Source organism: Rhincodon typus, chromosome 1 (assembly GCF_021869965.1).
Source record: "Rhincodon typus isolate 14 chromosome 1, sRhiTyp1.1, whole genome shotgun sequence".
In the NCBI taxonomy this organism is placed as follows: domain Eukaryota; kingdom Metazoa; phylum Chordata; class Chondrichthyes; order Orectolobiformes; family Rhincodontidae; genus Rhincodon; species Rhincodon typus.
In genome coordinates, this window is record NC_063332.1 from 65306441 (window position 1) to 65327140 (window position 20700).

Below are 20700 nucleotides of genomic sequence, written 5' to 3' on the forward strand. Positions count from 1 at the left end.
CTATTAATTTACATTTCAAAGTTACTACTTATACTCCTTCGGGTCTGTCCCAGACTTGCTTATCTATAAGGACTGCTTGACTTCTGTTGTTCATTGTATTCCATCTGCTATCTTTATCAAATACAGTTTCTCCTCTTATATTTTCCACTGTCCCAATTATGTAAATAAAAGAAATACAAAAGACAGTTGGTTTTAACTAACTGCTATATAAGATTAATTTCTGTTATAAAGTTAGCTATAAAATGTAAAGTTAAACAGCTACTTCTACTGTTAGCACTTTGTAACTAATAAGTTGTGAGCAATCTATTTCTTTCAGGGCATACCAGGTAGCTTTTTAGAGATAAGAAGAAGCATTTCCTAAGACTAATTAACTTTCACATCTAGGTTTAAATGTTTTCCCCAATGCTTCTGTTATTCTAGGTGTAAGGTGAGAGAGGGAAAGTTTCAAGGAAATGTGCGAGGCAATTTATTTACACAGAGCGATAGATGCCTGGAATGTGCTGAGGCAGGGGAAGTTGCAGAAGCTGATATGATACCAATGTTTAAGCAGTATTTAGATGCGCACGTGAACAGGCAGGAAACCGAGGAATATTGACCATGTGCAGGCAGATGAGATTAGTTTATGGCATCATGGTCAGCACAGTCGTAGTGTGCTGAAGGGCCTGTACCTGTGCTGTACTGTTCTATGTTCTGTGTGTGAAAGTCAAAATAACTGGTCTGTAATTATCAGTAACAGCCTTACAATGCTTTTTCAATAATACTGGCAATTCTTCAGTCTTCTGGCATCGCCACAGGGTTGAGGAAATACTGAAATATTATGGCCAGTGTCTTCACAATTTCTAGGGTCACTTCCTTAGAGTGGCAAGGTTCCAGAATGTCGTCTGGATGGGGGTCTTCACTGTCCATCACCAAGGGCACAGCTGCTACACTGCAGTAGATGTGAGAGAACCAACAAGAGGACCTCTTTTCTTTTAATTTATTCACAGGATGAGGGCGTTGCTGGCTAGGCAGCATTTATTGCCCATCCCCAGTTCAGAATCAACCACATTGCTGTGGGATTGGAGTCACATGTAGGCCAGACCATGTAAGGATAGCAGTTTCCTTCTCTAAAGGACATTAGTGAACCAGATGGGTTTTTCTGACAATTGACAATGAATTCATGATCATCATTAGATTCTTAATTCCAGATATTTATTGAATTCAAATTCCACCAATTGCTGTGGTGGGATTCGAACCTGACTCCTCAGAAATTTATCTGGGTCTCTAGATTAACAGTCCAGCGATAATACCACTAGGCCATCACCTCCCCTTCGTGCTCAGCACTCTGCCTGGTGCAGGTGCATTTGTCCGTGACAGTGCTGGTAGCAGTGACTACTGCATAGTCTTTGTGGAGATGACGTTTTTTTTTTAACCTTCAGTATACCCTCCATTGTGTTGTGTGGCATGACCACTGTGCTAAATGGATAGATTTCGATCAGGTTGAGTAACTGGCTACCTGAGGATAGACAAGACATCCCATTTTGCCAACATTGTGTATAACTTAAGAACAAGTAATTGAAATGCCAACTCATTAACAGGAGGATGAAATTGATAGTAAAAGGAAACAATACAGTGTATAGTTAGAAACAAAGAACAAAGGTATTTCCTTACGCTACCTTCTCTGCCACTTAAACATTTCTTTCCTGGAAAAGATCAAGTAAAGCAATATTTGAAAACATTACTTGCCATTCCATAACTTTTCTGTTTTTCACTTTGTAAATTGTGGTATATGTCCTGTTTGGAAATCAGTAAGTAAAGTTTAATTTAAAAAAAAAATCACCAAGTGTCTTTGAAGGTGATGTATTTCTTTTTCCAATTACTCCATTTTCCACAGGCTAACATGATAGGTACACTTTATAACTTGCTATCAGAAAAGATATGAATTTTATATTTTTAATATCCTTTTGCTTGAATGTCATGACAATAGATGAATGGGCTTCCCTGTCTGTTGTAAACTTAATGAAACTGCAGTGGTATGCAATAAATTGCTTGCACCCAGAGAATAAAGAATATCATTATGTTCTGAGTAGAGAGATTTGTGTTACAACTGAAGGATACGACATAAATAAAAATTCTATGTTTCAGAGCTTGAGAATTCCCAAAGCATTTGTTTCATAGTTACTTGTAGGTACAAGCAGCAACCAATTTATTTAGTGAAAGATGCCAGAAGCAGCAGTGCAATAATTGACCAACTAATTTGTTTCTTTTCTGGAGATGTTGGTTGCAGAGTACATGTTGGCAAGTACAGCAGGAAGCACCCCTGCTCCACTTTAAAGAATGTTCTGACCTATTTTACGTTTGCCTGAATTGGTGGCTATCTTCATTTAAAATTTCAAGACGTGCAGTAGTTCACTTTTGACTTGGCTGTTATTTCCTAGTCTTAACTTTAACTGTCAAACATCGTAACTTGTGCATTCTTTATGGCAACATTACTACTAATCAAAGCTCACTTTTCAAACAATCAGTGCTCACCCGTCCTACTATAGAAATGTTAGTTTCCCCTTAATTCGGAATTCTTGCGCATTGCCCTGATGAGTACAAGTCAAAAAGCTTCAACAAAATGTATCTTTTTTTCAGCAATACTCTCATCTTCATTTTGTCATGTTAATTTATTTTCAGCCAATCTGGCCTTATGTTGATTGGAAAGATATATATTTTAAGGGCATTATATTTAGGAGAGTTGGAATCAAAATTCATCCAGCAGTTGAAAGAACAGAAAGTTTGATTTATGTTCAAATGTCAGTAAACCTGGAATCTTTTGTGAAGTTAGGACTAGTTTCACACTTCTAAGTTGGTAGATGTTAAAAACCGAAAGAGCTGCAGAAAGTGTAAATTTGGTAAATTTGTTGATGTGTGTGCATGATCGTATTATGGTCTGTTAACCTGTACAAAATCTGGCTCCAACCTGTCTGAAGAGACCATATATGAAAATTTCGTGAAATCTTTGACTGATCACCTAGTCTAGATGTTAAATTTGTTTTTCCAACATCTCAGCTAGATTTAATTTTTTTTAAGCACAAGAAGTAATAAGCAATTTACTTTTCTTTAAAGGTTAAATAATTTAAATAGTGAAATTTAGTAGGATATGCAATGCAGCTTTGCTTTAAATAAGTTTAATTGTTGTGGTTCAGAACAATGAACCACAACACATTTGGAAATGTTGCCTGTGCAACTTAGTAAAAGAATGTCTATGCTTTGTAAAGATCCCAGTGCAGGCAATGTTAATGTTATGATGTTCTAGTGCATGTTTCTATTGTCTGGTGTGTTAGAAGCCAAAGAGCATTATTTGGCCTATTTTAATTTAATCAGCAAATTCCTGTTACACTTACCTTGAATTTACTGTTTTGTTCCATCTGCCTAGATTTATCACTTCTTATGTCTACAATACGTAGAAAATTGAATGCAGAGCTAGGAAGCTCAGAGGGAACTTGGGATGCTTATTCAGAGGTCCCTGAAAGCAGCAGGACAGGTGTATGGACAGCTTAGGAAGAAATAAGAGATACTTGCCTTTGAGTCTTGGCATAGATTGTAAGAGCAGCGAGGTTATGCTGGAGCTGTATAAAATTTTGATTAGGCCACACCTGGACTACTCTGTGTGCAGTTCTCGTTATTGCATCGTAGAAAAGATGTGATTGCACTAGAGGGGGGGATACAGAGGAGATTCACCAGGATGCCGAGGATATTGAAGTTTAGCTATGAAGGGAGACTGGATAAGCTTGAGTTGTTTTCTTTAGAGCCAGGAAGGCTGAGGGTGTTCCTGATTTGATGTATTACATTATGAGGGGCAGGGAGTGAGTGGATAGAAAGCAGTTGTTCCCTTTGGTTTAAATGTCTATAATAAGGCATAATTTCAAGATGAAAGGCAGGAGGTTTAGAGAGGAGTTGAGGAACATGTGTTTTACCCAGAGTGTGGTTGGAATCTGGAATGTACTGCCTGGGAGGGTAGTTGAGGGGGTGGAAACCTCGCAATCTTTAAAAAGTACTTGGATGAGCACTAAAATGTTCATAACATTCAAGACTAAGGCCAAGTGCTGAAAAGTGGGACTAGTGTAGATTAAGAGTAGTTTTTGTTGGTGTAAGCTTGATAGGCTGAAGAACCTCTCCTGCGTTGTATGATTCTATGATATTTTGGAAAGTTCTATCAAATATTAGTAATATATTTGCAGTATACTTGTTGTACCATGAGAAATAAAGAAATTCAGTATCAGCATATGGGGCATGCTAATATGCTAGGCATTTTGAGGTCCAGAAAGAAGTGGTGTTATGTCTCTTGAAGAGCATTAATATGGTTAAGTCCCCAGGGCCTGATGGGATCTACCCCAGGTTATTGAGAGTGATAAGAGGAGAGATTGCTAGGCCCTTGACCAAGATCTTTGTATTCTGTCTAACCCTTGGAGAGGTCCCTGAGGACTGGCGAGTAGCTAATGTTGTTCATCTTTTCAAAAAGGGAGATAGGGATAATCCACGAAATTATAGACTGGTGAGTTTCACGTTGGTGGTTGGGCAGCTATTGGAGAGGATTCTAAAGGATAGCATTTACGCACATTTGGTAAAGCATGGCCTGATTAGGGACAGTCAGCATGGCTTTGAGAAGGGCAGATCATGTCTTATTAACTTAGTCATAGAGCTGTACATCATGGAAACAGACCCTTCAGTCCAACTCATCCATGCCAACCAGCTATCCTAAATAAATCTAGTCCCATTTGCCAGCATTTGGCTCGTATCTAAATCCTTCCTATTCGTATATGCATCCAGGTGCCTTTTAAATGTTGTAATTGTACCAGCATCCACCACTTCCTCTGGCTGCTGAATCCGTACACGCACTACCGTCTGCATGAAAATGTTGCCCCTTAGGTCCTTTTAAATCTTTCCCCTCTCACCTTAAACCTATGCTCTCTAGTTCAGGATTCTCCCACCCCGGGGAAAAAGACCTTGTCTATTTACCCTATCCGTGCACCTCATGATTTTATAAACCTCTATGAGGTCACCCCTCCACCTCCAATGCTCCAGGGAAAATAGACTCAGCCTATTCAGCCTCTCCCTATAGCTCAAACTCTCCAGCTTTTCTGAATCCTTTCAAGTTTCACAACCTCCTTCCTATAGCAGGGAGACTAGAATTGCATGCACTATTCCAAAAGTGGCCTAACTAATGTCCTGTACAGTTGCAACATGACCTCCCAACTCCTATACTCAAAGCACTGACCAGTAAAGGCAAGCATTCTAAACGTCTTCCTCACTATCCTATCTACCTAGGACTCCACTTTCAAGGAACAATGAATTTGCACTCCAAGATCTTTTTGTTTAGCAGTGCTCCCCAGGATCTTACCATTAAGTGTATAAGTCTTGCCCTGATTTGCCTTTCCAAAATGCAGCACCTGACATTTATCTAAATTAAACTTCATCTGCCCCTCCTCGGCCCATTAGCCCATCTGATCAAGATCCCATTGTACTCTGAGGTAACCTTCTTCGCTGTTCACTACACCTCCAATTTTGGTGTCATCTGCAAACTTACTAATCTTACCTCCTGTGTTCACATCAAAAGCATTTATATAAATGATGAAAAACAGTGGCTTCAACACCAATCTGTTTCATTGATTTTTTTTTTGAGGAAGTGACGAGAGTGATCGGTGAGGGTAGAGCAGTGGATATTGTTTACATGGATTTTAGTAAAGCTTTTGAGAAGGTCCCTCATGGTAAGCTCATTGAGAAGATTAAGATGCATAGGATCCATGGTGACTTGGCCATTTGAATTCAGAATTGGCTTGCCCATCGAAGGTAGAGGGTAGTGATGGAAGGGTATTTTTCTGTCTGAAGGGTCTGTGGTTAGAGTTGATCTGAAAGGATCCATGTTGGGATCTCTGCTGTTTATCATTTATATAAATGACCTGGATGAAAACGTAGATGGGTGGGTTAGTAAGTTTGTAGATGACACAAAGTTCATGGGAGTTGTGGATAGTATAGGAGATTGTCAAAGATACACCAGGATATAGATCAGTTGCAGGTATATCCAGAGATATATGGCAGATGGAGTTTACTCCAGACAAGTGTGAGGTGTTGCACTTTGGGAGATCAAATGTTAAGGAAATGTATATAGTTAATGACAGGAAGTTGAACAGCATAGATGTACAGAGGGATCTTGAGGTCCTTGTCCAAAGCTCCCTGAAAGTGATCACACAAGTAGATAGGATGGTAAAGAAGGCATATGACCTGCTTGCCTTTATTGTTCAGGGCATTGAGTACAAGAGTTAGGATGTGATATTGCAGCTTTATAAAAGTTTGGTTAGACCTCACTTAAGAGTGTTGCGTTCACTTCTGGCCACCACACTATTGGAGGGATGGGGAAGCTTTGGAGAGGGCTCAGAGAGGTTTACCAGGATGCTGCATGGATTAGAAGTTTGAGCTATAAGGAGAAGCTGGACAGACTACTGTTGTTTTCTTTGGAGTGGCAGAATCTGAGGGGAGACTTGACAAAAGTCTATAAAATTATGGGATGCATAGACTGGGAAAAAGATCCTGACTGTCAACCCTGATTTGAAATGCCTAATACTAGAGGACATGCATTTAAGGAAAGAGAGGGAAAGGTCAAAGAAGATGAGGGGCAAGTTTTTTACACAGAGAGTGGTAGGTGCCTGGAATGTGCTGCCAGGGATAGTGGTGGAGGCAGATATGATAGGGTCTTTTATGGGACTTTTAGATAAGCACATGAATATGCAAGGAATGGAGGGGTAGGGACCAGGGACAGGCAGAAGGAATTAGTTTAACTTGGTGTCATGTTTGGCACAACAACTTGGGCCAAAGGGTGTGTACTTGTGCTGTGCTGTTCTATGTTCAATGTAACATTAAAAAGCGTAGTAAAATGATCCACACAACGTTGGATTATCAGTTTAGCTTCAGACAGGGAAGAAATCTCTGAAGAGTGCATTCAAGAAGATGTGCCTCCAGGATAATTTAGTAGAACGCATGTATTAAGAATGTAATCTTATCTGGTGACTGTCTTTGTTTCTCGACGATGGCATCTGAAATCGCGTGGTTAGATTTGACATTAGAAGTTTTGATTTTAAACTTCATAATAAAAGCTACAGTTGTCTAGAACTGAACGTAACATTGACTGAGAAATGAAGCAAAATAAAATACTTCTGTGAGCTTTATGTCGTCCTGTTAGGGTTTGTGTTTGACCATCTATTATTTGCAAATCTAATACTTCACTTTGCAAGTGATCAACAACTGAGATGGGTACAAAGTAAAAGATTTGTATTGGTGCGATTGTGTGGACACTTAAGTAATTTTCCTCTAACATAAGCTAAGAAGTGGTGACATCTGCTCAGTTCAGGATTTTTGATACTTGTTTGCAAATTATCAGATAGCGATCACGCTTGCAGCCAGATTTAGGCAACATTTTGGCTAGGGCTAACAATTGGCAAGTAACATCCTTGACAAAAGTATAAGACAGTAATCATATCCTTAAAGAGAGACTCCCTTGATGAAAGTTCGTTATTTTTTCCAAATCACTTTTGGTGGGCTGAGAGGTGATGTAAACTTTGCACTGTGAGCAGCTAATAAAAAAAGAGAATAAATAAACTTTTTTTTTGTTCGTTAGGTCAGTCCTGAAAATTAATTATGGATAGCTTGTCGCTAAAATATACTCTAATGATGCTTTGACTCTAAAGAGGCCTTATGCTCAAACAGTTGGCAGGTGTTGAATGTTAACTGGGACCTCCTAGGGAGATGTCCAGACTAACAAAGAGAGTTGAACTGTTTTATTTGAAGTCAGAAGGATTGTGACAGCAAAAGCTGCAGGACTGGGGCTTTATTGCTTCCTGGTTGTCCTCTCATTACCAACTTATTGGAGGCTTGGAGAACAAAGCAACAGTTATAAGAATTAAGTGAATATTCCTCCGAGTTTACTGCATGATATTTGCATGCATTGGTGTCATTAGAAACCAAAACAAGGTATAATCCTACGAAGTTAGGGATCATGGAATCTGCTTAATTGAACTGGCCAGTTACATCTCATTTATTTTTCCCCTTTGATTTATCCCTTAACTGTGTCTGTTTGTCTTTGTGAGTGAGTACGAGCAAGAATTAAAGAGGATTAAGTTTAAATCATAGATATTAATTGGAATATCTTTCATTATAACTTTGTTCTGATAAAACTAGTGTATTATTAGTGATTTGTTGAATCTTTTGCCATAAGTCTGGTGTCTCATCAGTTATTCTCAAAGTCTGATATTGGTTATTAAAAAAGTTTAGCTATGAACCATTGGGCGTTAATTTTGAAGGCCACTAAGTATTTTAATTTTACAATGTTATGAAAACGGAGGTAGGGAAGCTGATTTGATTCGGCTGTCTGTCTCTATGTCAAAACATAACTGGGGGCTTGTCTGGGATCATTAAATGTAGACAACATAGGTCTGGAATTGAATTTTGGTACTTAGAATGGGTAATCGGACACCAAGTTTGTACACCAATTTAAACTGGCACTGGAAATGGTTAAAGATATTTTGGAAGTACCAGAAGTTCCCCTGGTACGGTTGCAGGGTATAACTAAAGCTAAACTTGCAGAGTTAGCCAGTAGGCTGGAGATAAAGTTACTAGAGCAAGCTAAGAAGGCAGACATGATGGATTTAATAACAACATAGTTGAGTTTAATGGAAATAGAGACCAGGAAGTATGTTGGATGCATCAGTGAACCTTGAGTTGCAACTTAGGCAAATGAAAATGAGAAAATTGAAGATGCAATTCCAAAGAGCAGAAAAAGAGAGAAAAAGAACATTAAAACTTAAAACAGTGGACTAGAGAGGCAAAAGAAAGAAAATGAATATAAATTACAAGTGATGCAGTTTAGGCAAGCTAAACCGGACATTTTGGTAGGCTTGGAAGAGGAAGGTTCTAGTCATCCACAAGTCAGAAGATATTTAAGTAGTTCAGGCTTTGTCAAATTCTGAAGAGAATGATTTGAAAAGTATTTCCATATTGTTTGAGAAGATAGTAACCTAAATGAGATGGCCAAAAGCCAATTGGACCTTACCCATACAAAGCAAATTAACTGGTAAAGCTCAAGAGATTTATGCAATCCTGTCAGAGTATTGGTTACAGTGAGGTAAAAAGAACTATTCCAAATGCATGTGAGTTGGTCCTGGAAGTTTGCACGCAGAGGTTTCAGAATTTAAGGAAATAGCCTCAACAAACTTATACTGAATTTGAGGTAGTTAAGTAGAATAATTTTGATAGGTGAGCAAGAGTGTTAAGGCTGAGAAAGTTTACAATGTTCTAAGAGGAATTATTCTTTTAGAATTTAAAGCTTCCTTGCCTTCTGTAATGAAAATTCATACACAAGACTGAAGAGTAGCAACAACAAGATAAGCAACTATAATGGCTGATGATTATGAACTGATCCATTAACCTTTTTTTGGTCACACCTGGAAGTTTGAGAAGAATAAAAAGTAAGAAAGTGAAAGGAGGACAGATAGCCATGTACAGAATGGACAGTAGGGATACCCCAAGAACTCCTCAGATTAAGAAGGAAATTGCTGAGGGTGCAGGTGAAATTTGGAAGCTTAAATGTTTCTGTTGCAATAAATTGGGCCATGTGTGTTTAGAATGTTGGAAGTTGCGATGTAAACGTGAATTGGAGAAAGGAACTCAAAAGGAAAACACTACGGACCAGGTTGTAGTCCCGTCTATAACAAAAAGGCTAAGGTGAATTCTGTCGTAAGTAAAGTGATGGGCGGGTGAGAGGTATGCAGGATTTTTGTTGGAAGGGAAAGTGACTCCTTTTTCTTCAGGTGAGGCAGCTAAATCCATAACAATACTGAGAAATAAAAGGACCACACAATCACTTTTTTGGAAGAAAATATTGGTTTTCTTTTTAGAGAGTTTGATGGAAGCTAAAGTATAAATAAATAGATCAGTGAAGAATATATTCTGGTTCTGTATAAAGTTCAACCGGAATGTGATTTGTTATCAGGAGAAGTAATTGTTGGAGTGGTATAAACCCTACCTGTTGAGGGAGTAGATTTCTAGGCAATAATTTGGCTCGACTAACGTGAGTAGCCTCACCTATAATTACAGAATACTGAAAGGATGCTCAAGAGGCAGAACAGTTACAGAAACAGGTTCGTGGTAGTTTTCTTTTGTATGTCGTAACCAGAAGGATGGTTAACCAAAATCTACAAATAAGGGTTCATGTCACATCATGAACAAAATGAAAGAGTAACTGAAACTATACCGACAGGTGAAGATAATCCAGGTGAAATGTTTGCTATGACATTATTAATTGAAGCACAAAAAGCAGATCTTGAATTAAATAAGTTAGCACTGTTGACTTATGCTGAGTTAGACGCTGAAGGAGTTCTGATTGCCGTTGTCTTAACAACAGAGTGCTGATGAGGAAGTGGAGACCACCCCCACAACAAAAAACTGCAAATGAAGAATGGACAGTTGTAGAACAGGGAGTGGTACTGTGCAGCTGTTGGAGGGAGATATTTTGATTGCATGTGAAATTTCCATGGCTAGATATATGGGGGTTTGAACATTTTGGCCGTCCGTAAACAAGTATTTTATCTTTATTGCATAAAGATGTTGTGCAGTTTTGTAAAACAGGTATGTGTATTTTTTTTCATTCATTCATATGGCTCCAATACCTCTCCAGATTGACATCTTGGACAAATCAACGCACTTGATTGCTACCCAATGCATCCCCTAAACTTTCACTTCCATCATCACAAGCAAACAGTGATAGAGTCATAGAGTTATCTAGCACGGAAACAGAGCCTTCGGTCCAACTTGTCCCGTGCCAACCAGATATCCTAAATTAATCTAGTCCAGTTTACCAGCATTTATTTGGCCCATTTCCCTCTAAACCCTTACTTTTCATGTAGCCATCAGATGCCTTTTGAACTTTGTAATTGTACCCATCTCCACTTCCTCCTCTAGCAGCTTGTTCCATGCACACACCGCCCCTTAAGTTCCTTTTAAATGTTGCCCCCTCGTCTTAAGCCTATGCCCTCTAGTTTTGGACTCCCCTACCCTGAGAAAAAGACATTGGCTCTTCGTCCTGTCCATGCCCCCCATGATTTTATAAACCTCTGTAAGGTCACCTCTCAGCTTCCGATGCTCCAGGGAAAAAAGAGCCCCAGCTTATTCAGCCACTCCCTATAGTTCAAACCCTCCAAGCCTGGCAACATCTTCGTAAATATTTTCTGCACCCTTTTAAGTTTAAGAATATCTTTTCTATAGCAGGGAGACCAGAATTGAATGCAGTGTTCTAAAAGTGGTCTCGCCAATGTTCTGTGCAGCTGCAGTGTGACGTCCCAATAGAATAACAAACTGCATTTATGAACAGCTTTAACATCGGCAAACGTCCCGTGGCGAGGCCTAAAGTGAGTCAAACAAAAGGTGGACCTTTAGAATTGTGGCGTTATGAAATCTGGAACCATCGGAGGTGAATGAACTCAGGGATGGTAATTGAGAGGTACTATCTACAAGCAAAAACTTGCCAAATCTCCTTTGGCAGTACCTTCCAAACCCGTGACCTCTACCACTTAGAAAAACGAGGGCACCAGATATGTGGAAATACTACCATGACATATTCCTCTGCAAGTCACCCATTATTCTGACTTAGAATTGTATCACTGCTTTTTCATTATTTCCAGGTCAAAAAAGCTGGCACTTATCTCCTAGCAGTACTGTTGGTATGAGTGCACCATGTCACTATTGTTGGCTGCCTTTTGATTCAAGGGTGATGTCTAGTCAGTGTTGTGATTTTCTTCATGTAACTGAACAGGCGGATTCTCAACCAGCAGACCCTTTCACCATGGGAGGGGTACATCCCTCAAGCACTCATTTGTTAGGGCTAATGATAAACTTAATTAAGGTTTGGTCTATTAAATAATCTCTTCCAGAGTGGTACCAAAATCTGTATATGAGCTGGAAGCTGTGTCTTGCCATGTAAGCTGCAACAAAATGTAGTATGATATATGTACACTAACTTTTAGTGTTCTTCATCTTTGTGCGACTGTGTTATCCTGCAACAATGGCAATAAACTTTAACACAAAATTTTATTATTTATTGCAGTTGGCATCAGGGATCTACAACTTTGCCTGCTCTCTATGGAATCATCATACTGACACTTTTTTACAGCAAATATATACAGGGGATGCAGCTGCTATTAATTCACTGGAAAGAACTTCACTTTCTTTGAAAGGTATCTTTTGTTATAAACAATCCTGAAATAAACATCTTTGGCTGGATTGTACCTGCCATACAATGTTTGAGTTTAATTGAATTGCATCAATTTGTTAAATTTAAAGTTGATTTTGCCGAATTTTTCAAGGTACAGCACCTGCACAGGTCGTTGTGAACTTTTGACTGGCTGTTTGTTATTACATAGGGTGTTTTCAGTCTGTGAGTCAGATACTGTGCAACATCTGAGAAAATTCATTTAAAAAAAAAAATTCATCAGCATGACAGTGTTTATCTGAATGGAAGTCTTTACAGAACTTATGCAATCCAGAATAGACCATTTGCCTCTTGAGCTTGCTCTGCTATTGAACACAGCTACCAACTGATAAAACCAGCTGTCTTCAATTTCCAAGATGGTATATGGAAATTTCATGTTTATTTAAGTTTAACTCTTGTCATTTTGGTTCTGCAGGAAAGTAGCAAACATTTGCTAATATGAGATTAATTTGATTTGGAACTTTAGTTTCAGTAAAGAAAATGCTGACCGTACTCATCTGATCAAACCGCATACATGGAGAGGGAATCCGAGCCCATGCATTCACGCTCCATTCCGGAGTCTTGAGAACATGATCTAGGCTGGCACTTGATTTTGGAATTTGGAGAATAATACACTGCTCTCATTAACCAGAGAAGTTTATGGGTGATAGTTGCAGTAAACCAAAAGAAGTAATTTTTCTCGGCATTTATGGTTTCTGCATGACCCCATTCCCTGACGGATAGGATAGAATTAAATGTCTAGCAATAGCCAAAAGTTCTGCTCTGGGCTCCTGAAATAATGTGTTATGAATTTTTCAAGAACTCATCTTTGGCATGCTCACTTTTCTTGTCTTCATATGTCGTTTCTTTGATTACATTAGCCAACTTATGTTAAACTTCCTTGTTATATTTGGCAAACTAAAACATTTCCCTCTGTTGAACACTAGAACAAAGTTGTCATTTTTGTCCATGGTGAATGTTTCAGCTGCTCCCTTAGTTGAGTAAAACTGCATACAGAGTTAGCAATTTGCTTGATTCAGAGGCTTGATATTAATTAATATTTTAGGATGTCGTGTTTGTACTGCTACTTAGGAACAATAATATCCAGAATGTATTACAATGACCATATTTTCCTTTGTTAGTTATAGGCAGCAAATAGCAAAGAAAAAAAAATCAAATAAATAAAATCGCAGAAGAGATTTCAGTTAACAGTATATGAATAAGTTTCATTTCTCCAGCATCACATAAGGGTGCACTAAGTACCCAATATTTTACTGGACAGAGGGTTTCATTTGATACTGACCACTGACTTTGTAGCCTTGGTTCAATGAAGAATCGAGAAGGGCAGCAGTGGATGAGAGACGGGCAATTGAAGCAGCCTTTGAAGTGGCCTGCCTGCTTGAAAATGTTTCCTTGGTAGTACTGATTTTAAGGTGAATATTTTTGGAATTTTTTGTTACTTAAGCCACAGGTCTAAGTCTTAGAATAGATTCTAAGAAGAAATGGATAAGTTTCTTGTCAAAAGATGCGATTCCTCTGCCAATTCAATTAATGAAATATTTGAACCCAAAGAGGAAAAAAAGCAAGAACTGTTGAGAGACCGTGCAATGAGAGCTGTCTGGCCTTTAGATTTTCATGGACAGGAGGTGCTGTTTGCCCCTTGCCTGAATGGCTCAGCTGCAGAGAGAAGTTACCAACCACTGTAATGGTACCAAGTAATAATAGTACTGCCTACACACAAAGCATTCAACTCTAGCAAGCAAGCACGCAAGCAAATGACTCTGACATGCAGTAATTAAAGAGCTTCAGAGATTAAAACATCATGTAGACTCAGTATCTGATGGAGTATGTGCGGACATTGGATAAAATTCAAAACCCTGGTGGTTGAGCTTGTTGTAAAATCAAAGGAGGCCCATACCATGCTTGCATGTTAAAAAAATCACATGATGTCCGGAGGTGATGCTGCCAAAAAATTGACAAAATTTCACTCTGATAGTAGTTAAACAGCAAATTGATAACATGTAATTTGATATCAAAGAAGTGCTGCAAGAGAAATTATTTACTAGTGGGAAGTTTGCTTTGAAGATTGATGAGTCCACTGATGTAAACGGGCATTACCAGCTGCTGGCCAATGTTTGGTATGTTGATGGGAATTCCAATTAAAAGATTTTTAATTTCCTTTTGTAAGGAGCTACCAAGTCATGCAACTGGAAAAGAAATATTTCAGGTAATGGATTCCTATTTGAGGGAAAACAAACTTAGTTGGGTCATGTGTTGGAAAATCTGACTGATGGAAGTCTGCATGACCGGGAACATCAAACGGTTTGTCAGTAAGGTGAAAGCGAAAAGTCCTGACATTCAGATTACCCATTGCATCCTCCACCGTGCAGCTCTTGTAGACAAAAAATTGCAGCTGAGATAGTGCAGTCTTAGAGCAAGCCATGAAAATCACGAAGTATATAAAATCATGGCCATTGAAATCATACCCTGCGATGCAATGGTTATCATGGTGGAAGGTTCTCTCCTGTATTCATGAGCTCCAGAGAGAACTGAGAATTTTCAACAGCTCATGAACCACCTTATAAAGAGTTACTACCTGATGATTACTGGTGGGCTATGCAGGCATATCTTGTAGACATTTTCAGCCAGCTGAATGAAATGAATACCAAAATGCAGGGAAAGAAGGAAATGATCCTGACCATCTCAGGTAAACTTCCAAGGTTTCAGGTTAAAACTGGACGTTTGACAAGATACTGGTAGGAGGTTCACTTGAGGTGTTTCTACAGTCATCATCAGCAACAGACCTAGCTGTCAAGATGCACAGCCTCATTCAAACATCTGAAAGCACTGCGAAAGAAGCTGAATTCTTCTTATGGAGCACCACACTGGATGCATGATATGTTTAGCTCACTGTCTTCTGATTCATCTCAAAAGCTGACTTAAAAGGAAAAGAGGAATTTGCAGTGCCATAGATGGACCATACAATGAAGCTGAAATTTAGAGAGGTGCCTATCTACATGTTTTGGCTCACTGGGGTACATGAATATCCAACAATCTCTGACCATGCTGTTGCTGGACTCTTGCTATTTCCGACCACTTACCCCTGCTATCTAGCATTTTCAGCACTGGCGTACGTGAAAAACAACAGGTGGGAGAGCTTGTCGATGGAGCAAGACTAGTAGGTGGCCCTCTCGTCAATTCTTTCCTGGATCAAAAGGCACTGAACATACCAGTGGCCCAGATTTCCCACTCACCCAGTGAATTACAGTTTATCCTACTTTGCATTTTGCTGTGATGCATTGTTCATCATTAACAATTAGAAATTATTGAGTTGAGCAGGTTTTGAAAATGTGTCTATGCTTGTAGTCAAAGATAGCATATTTTTACCAGTGGATTTGAAACATGAATGCTTTTGGTTCTCCTTTAGCTCATTGTATGTACTATGTCTCTAGTAAGACAGTAAGTAAGTGTGACATTTATGAGCAGTCAATTCAGCTGAAAAAGTGTGTCCCGTGTAGAATTTTTTGTTTCATTGAAGTGTACCTTGATACTGAAAAGGTTGGGAACTGCTCCTGTAAAGGAAAGCCAGAGGCAAGCATTCCTAGATTGCATTGTAAAGGCTGTCTCCTCTTATTATTCTGTGTGAAAATATTCTTTTCTGTATTGAAATGAGAAAGTAACTGTTTTAGAAATGAAGGATTGCTGAAGGATTACTGCATGGTTGTGAAAGCAAGTAGCCTGACACTTACAAGCATTCTTTATTCAGCTGCTGGTTAAAACAAAGTAGGAGAAGGTGGAACTGAGCTGGAGTTAACAGTGTGTACAAATGACGATTCAGCCAGCAATGGTATCTGATTAGTCTGTGGACTAGTGAAGTTATCCGTGACAACGGCGCTTTGCCTACCAATAACTTTGGTTCTCAGATAGCTGAACATCTTGGGGCCGTAAACAAAATGGGAAGAAGCTACAGATCTTCACTAGTTCAGGATCTGTTCTCTGTAACACAATCCACTTTGAAGAAAACCAGTTCATTCTTCCTTCGGTTGATGAAAACTTTGACTTTCAATTAGGAAGTCAGAGCCCATTTATAAGTATGAACTAGCAACTCTGTGCCTCCTTTAAATCAGTGAAAACATTTAAGAAGCCGTATTCTGATCAAGAATACTAAGTAGTGCTTTCTGTCAATCTGGATCTGAAAATCAAGTGCATTACACAGTTTGCATGCTTGTATAAAATCTTTAACTTTTCTAATGACTCCAGGACTATTGAGGCTTGACCTACAGCATGCTAACCAAGTGAGGCTTAACAGTATTCAGGAGAATGTTCTACAGCAGTGTACGTATTCAGCCTAACAAAAAGGCGGCATTGCTAGACTCATTTCTTGTTAACGAAGTGGGTCAAGTAGATCAAGTGTCAGTGGGATCATTTTAGAGAAAGTTATCATTGTGTTATAATGGTTTACAATGGCAGTGGAAGAGTACAATGGACATTCCAAAGGAAGAATAACTAACTGGGGGAGAGCTGGCTTCAATTAGGCAAGAGTGGAACAGGACTGGATATACTGGAACTAAAGGTTGGTGGAAAACTGTGGCTGAATTATAGGCCACTTTCAAAGAAGAAATGGTTTGGACAAAAGGGAAACATAGTACATATGATCCCAGAGCACTCTGTATGTAAAAAGAGATAAAGACTAAGAAAAAGGGAGAAAATGTGTACAAAAATCTAATTGAGATTCAAGCTGAATACAGAAGTTTCCAAAGGGAGATGAAAAGGCAAATAAAAACAGCAAAGAGTTACAGCGAAGGCAGGAAAAAAAACTGTCAGCAACTATAAAGGGAATGCCAAAGTCTTCTATAGTCACAGAAGTAGTAGAAAAAGGAGGAGTAAGGCCAATTTGGTTCCAAGAATGCAATCTACACGTTGAGGCAGGCGCATGACAGATGTATGTTGTATTAATGCTTAGCATCGTTCTTTAATAAGGAAGGAGATGCTACCCAAGTCAAGCTGACAATGGAAAATTCTCAGTCACTAGAAGGATTTAAAACTGATAAGGTGCCCTTGAGTCGACTGTTGGCATTTAATATTGAAAGGCTTGGACCAGATGAGCTTCATCCAAGGAATTGGAGAGGAGTAGATGAAATGCACTTACTCAAAAAAAAAAAAAGTTGTAGGGATAAGCCTAGCAAATACAGACTTTTCAGTTTATCTTCATAGTGGGAAAACATTTTGAAATAGTAATTTGCAATGGGATTAATAGTTACAAATGCAGGTTAATTAGGAACAACAGACTTGTGACAAATGTTATAGCTTATGGAAGGAATGAGACAGTAGCAATATGGATAGAAAATTTTGTTGAAGGTTTGGACAGTAAGAGTAATGGTTAGTGAAATTGTTTTGAGCTGGAAGAAAATTTGTAATGGAGTTCCTCAGGGGTCAGTTTCAGAACTCTTAAGTTTTGTGATAAAATTATCTAGATCTCAGAGTTATAGAGGTCTACAACACTGAGAGAAGATGGTTTAGCTCAGTTGGTTGAACAGTTGGTTTGTGAAGAAGTGTGATACCATCAGTGTAGGTTCAATTCCCACACCAGCTGAGGTTGTCATGAAGGACTCTGGGGTGGCACAGTGGCTCAGTGGTTAGCACTGCTGCCTCACAGTCCCTGGGACCCGGGTTCAATTTCAGCCTTGGGTGACTGTGTGGAGTTTGCGCATTCTCCTCGTGTCTGCGTGGGTTTCCTCTCAGTGCTGTGGTTTCCTTCCACAGTCCAATGGTGTGCGAGTTAGGTGGATTGGCCATGCTAAATTGCTCATAGTGTCCAGGGATATATAGGTTAGGTGGATTAGCCATGGGAAATGCAGACTTACAGGGATAGGCCTGGGAGTTGGGGTGGGAGTTGGGCTAGGATGCTGTTCTGAGGGTCGATGTCAACCTGTTGGGCCGAATGGATAACTGGAAGCTGTAAAGAGGTGGTGGGAGGGGATAAGGAGTAAACGATTGGTGGGGATAGAGCCCAAAGAGAGAGAAGAGCAATTGGACAGACAAAGGAGTTGATAACGATCGTGCTGGGAGGGTGAATATGTATCGATGGAGACAGTTTGTGACGAACAGTAGGTGGTGTGTAATGGCAGACTATGTGATAACAAGGCCTGGTGTGTGGGAGAGTTCGGGCCCTAAAATTATTGAACTCAATATTGAATCCAGAGGGCTGCAGGGTTCCCAAGAGGAAAGTGAGGTGTTGTTCTTCCAGCTTGTGCTGTGCTTCGCTGGAACACTTCAAGCCTGAGACAGAGATGTTGACCAGGTAACAGGGTGGTATGTTGAAGTGGCAGGCAACTGGAAGCTCGGTCTTTTTTGCGGGCAGAGCACAGATGTTCTGCAAAGTGGTCAAACGGTCTATGCTTTGTTTTCCCAATGTCGAGGAGACCACATTGTGAGCAGCAAATGCAGTAGACTACATTGTGGGAAGTGCAGGTGAAGTGTTGCTTCACCTGGAAGGTATGTTTGGGCCTTTGGAAACTAAGGAGGGAGGAAGTGAATGGGCAAGTGATGCACCTTTGGTAGTTGCAGGGGAAGTGCTGGGGGATGTTGGGAGTGAAGGAAGAGTGGACCAGGGTGTCCAGGGCGGGGGCAGTCCCTGCTGATGTGGAAATGGGGAGGGGGTGGAATATGTGTCTGGTAGTGGCAGCATCTAGCTGGAGGTGGCGGAAATCGTGTCTGATGATCTTCTGGATGTGGATGCTGGTGGATAGTAGCTAAGGACAAGGAGAACCCTATCATTGTTGTGGGAGGGAAGTGAGGGGATGAGGGCAGAAGTCCGGGAAATGGGTTGGACCCGGTTCTGAGCCCTGTCGATGATGGTGATGGGGAATCCTCGGTTGAAGAAGAAGGTGGACATTTCGGAGGCTCCTCTGTCAAAGTAGCTTCATCTGAACATATGAGACGGAGATGGAAGAACTGAGAGAATGGGATGGAGTCTTTATGGGAAGCAGGGTGCGAGGATGTATAGTCCAGATAGTTGGGGCAGTTGTAGTGTTTATAGTAGATATTAGTGGCCAGTCTATCCCCAGAAGTGGAAACCGAGATGTTGAGGAAGGGAAGGGAGGAGTCAAAGATAGAGAGATAGACCAGGTGAAAGTGAGGGCAGGATGGAAATTGGAAGTGAAAGCAATGAACTTTGCCAATTCCGGTAGAGAGAGGGAAGCAGCACCGATGATATCATTGATATATCACAAAGAGTTGTGGTATTCCTATTCTGGGGAATAGGAATAGGAATAGGAATGTAACAAGGAATCTTCCATGTGTCCTGTGAAGAGACAGGCTTAACTGGGGCCCGTGCAGGGACCCATGGCCACCCTGTGATGTGAAGAAAATGAATACCTGACAGGAGGTGGAGTTGGGGGTGGGGATGAAGTCACAGGGAAGGGGAGAGGAGGAAGGATCCAGCAGGCCATTGGTATCTCTGAGTTGTTGAATCTTGTGGGCTTTGATGCCTGAAAGGAAAAGAAAAAGTTTCTGGTTAGCCGGACGAATGAGCTGCAGGATGAAGTGGAACATTTGAGTGGGGTACCCCTGAGTCCGTGTGATGCAGTGCTGTTGGAGAGAGGAGTTGAAAGTGACACTGGTCAGACCACAGCTGAAACACTATGAACAGTTTTGGGCCCCTTATCTAAGGAAGGATATACTGGCTTTGGAGGCAGTCTATAGGCTGGTCGTGGGCAAGAAGAGACTGTGTCTTATGAGGACAGGTTGAGAAGGTTGGCCTTAAACTTGGATTTTAGAAGAATGAGCGGTGACCTAATTGAAACAAAAAAATTCTTGGGCGACTTGAAAGGTAGAAATGGAAATGTTGCTTTCCCCTTTATATGAGTGTCTGAAACTGAATAATGCAATTTCAGTAAGGAGTCGCCTATTTAAAAGAGATGTGCAGGGATTTCTTCTATTGAGGGTAGTGAATCTGTGGAATTCTTTACTGCAGAGGGCGGTCAAGGCTTGGTTATGTATACCTGAGATAAACATAATTTTAATCACTAAGGAAATCCAGGGTTATTGGTAAAAGGCAGGAGTGGAGTTGAGGATAATTAGATCAGCTATGATCTCATCGAATGAGAGAGCAGGCTTGATGGGCTAAATGCCTTTCTTCTGAGAGGGAGGGAGTGTTCATGGGCACCCGCAGAGCGTGGGGCTGGAAGAGAGCATGGTCGCCCTCAGAGGGAGCGATCACAAGTGCCTGCAGAGGGAGAGAGAGACGAAGTTTAATCAGCTATGGTAAGCAATTTTCATTTGTTGCAATTCTGTCCTAGTGTGTATTTGCATGCAAGTTTTACAAGTTGTTGCTTACCTTTTTATGTTTAATACATTTGCCTGGGTATGCTTTATTAGATTACAAGACATGGGAGCAGAAGAAAGACATTTAGCCATTGAGCCTTCTCTATGTCTTATGG

At 40.1% G+C, this 20700-nt stretch overlaps 1 protein-coding gene across 1 annotated transcript in view; it reads left to right on the top strand.

The window, feature by feature from the left end:
• ipo11 (importin 11) overlaps nt 1-20700 on the top strand; it is a 310760-nt gene that overhangs the window by 59919 nt on the left and 230141 nt on the right. Inside the window, exon 6 of the mRNA XM_048597668.1 lies at nt 12116-12245. Coding sequence (XP_048453625.1) covers nt 12116-12245 — 130 coding nt within the window. The remainder of the gene's footprint in view (nt 1-12115; nt 12246-20700) is intronic.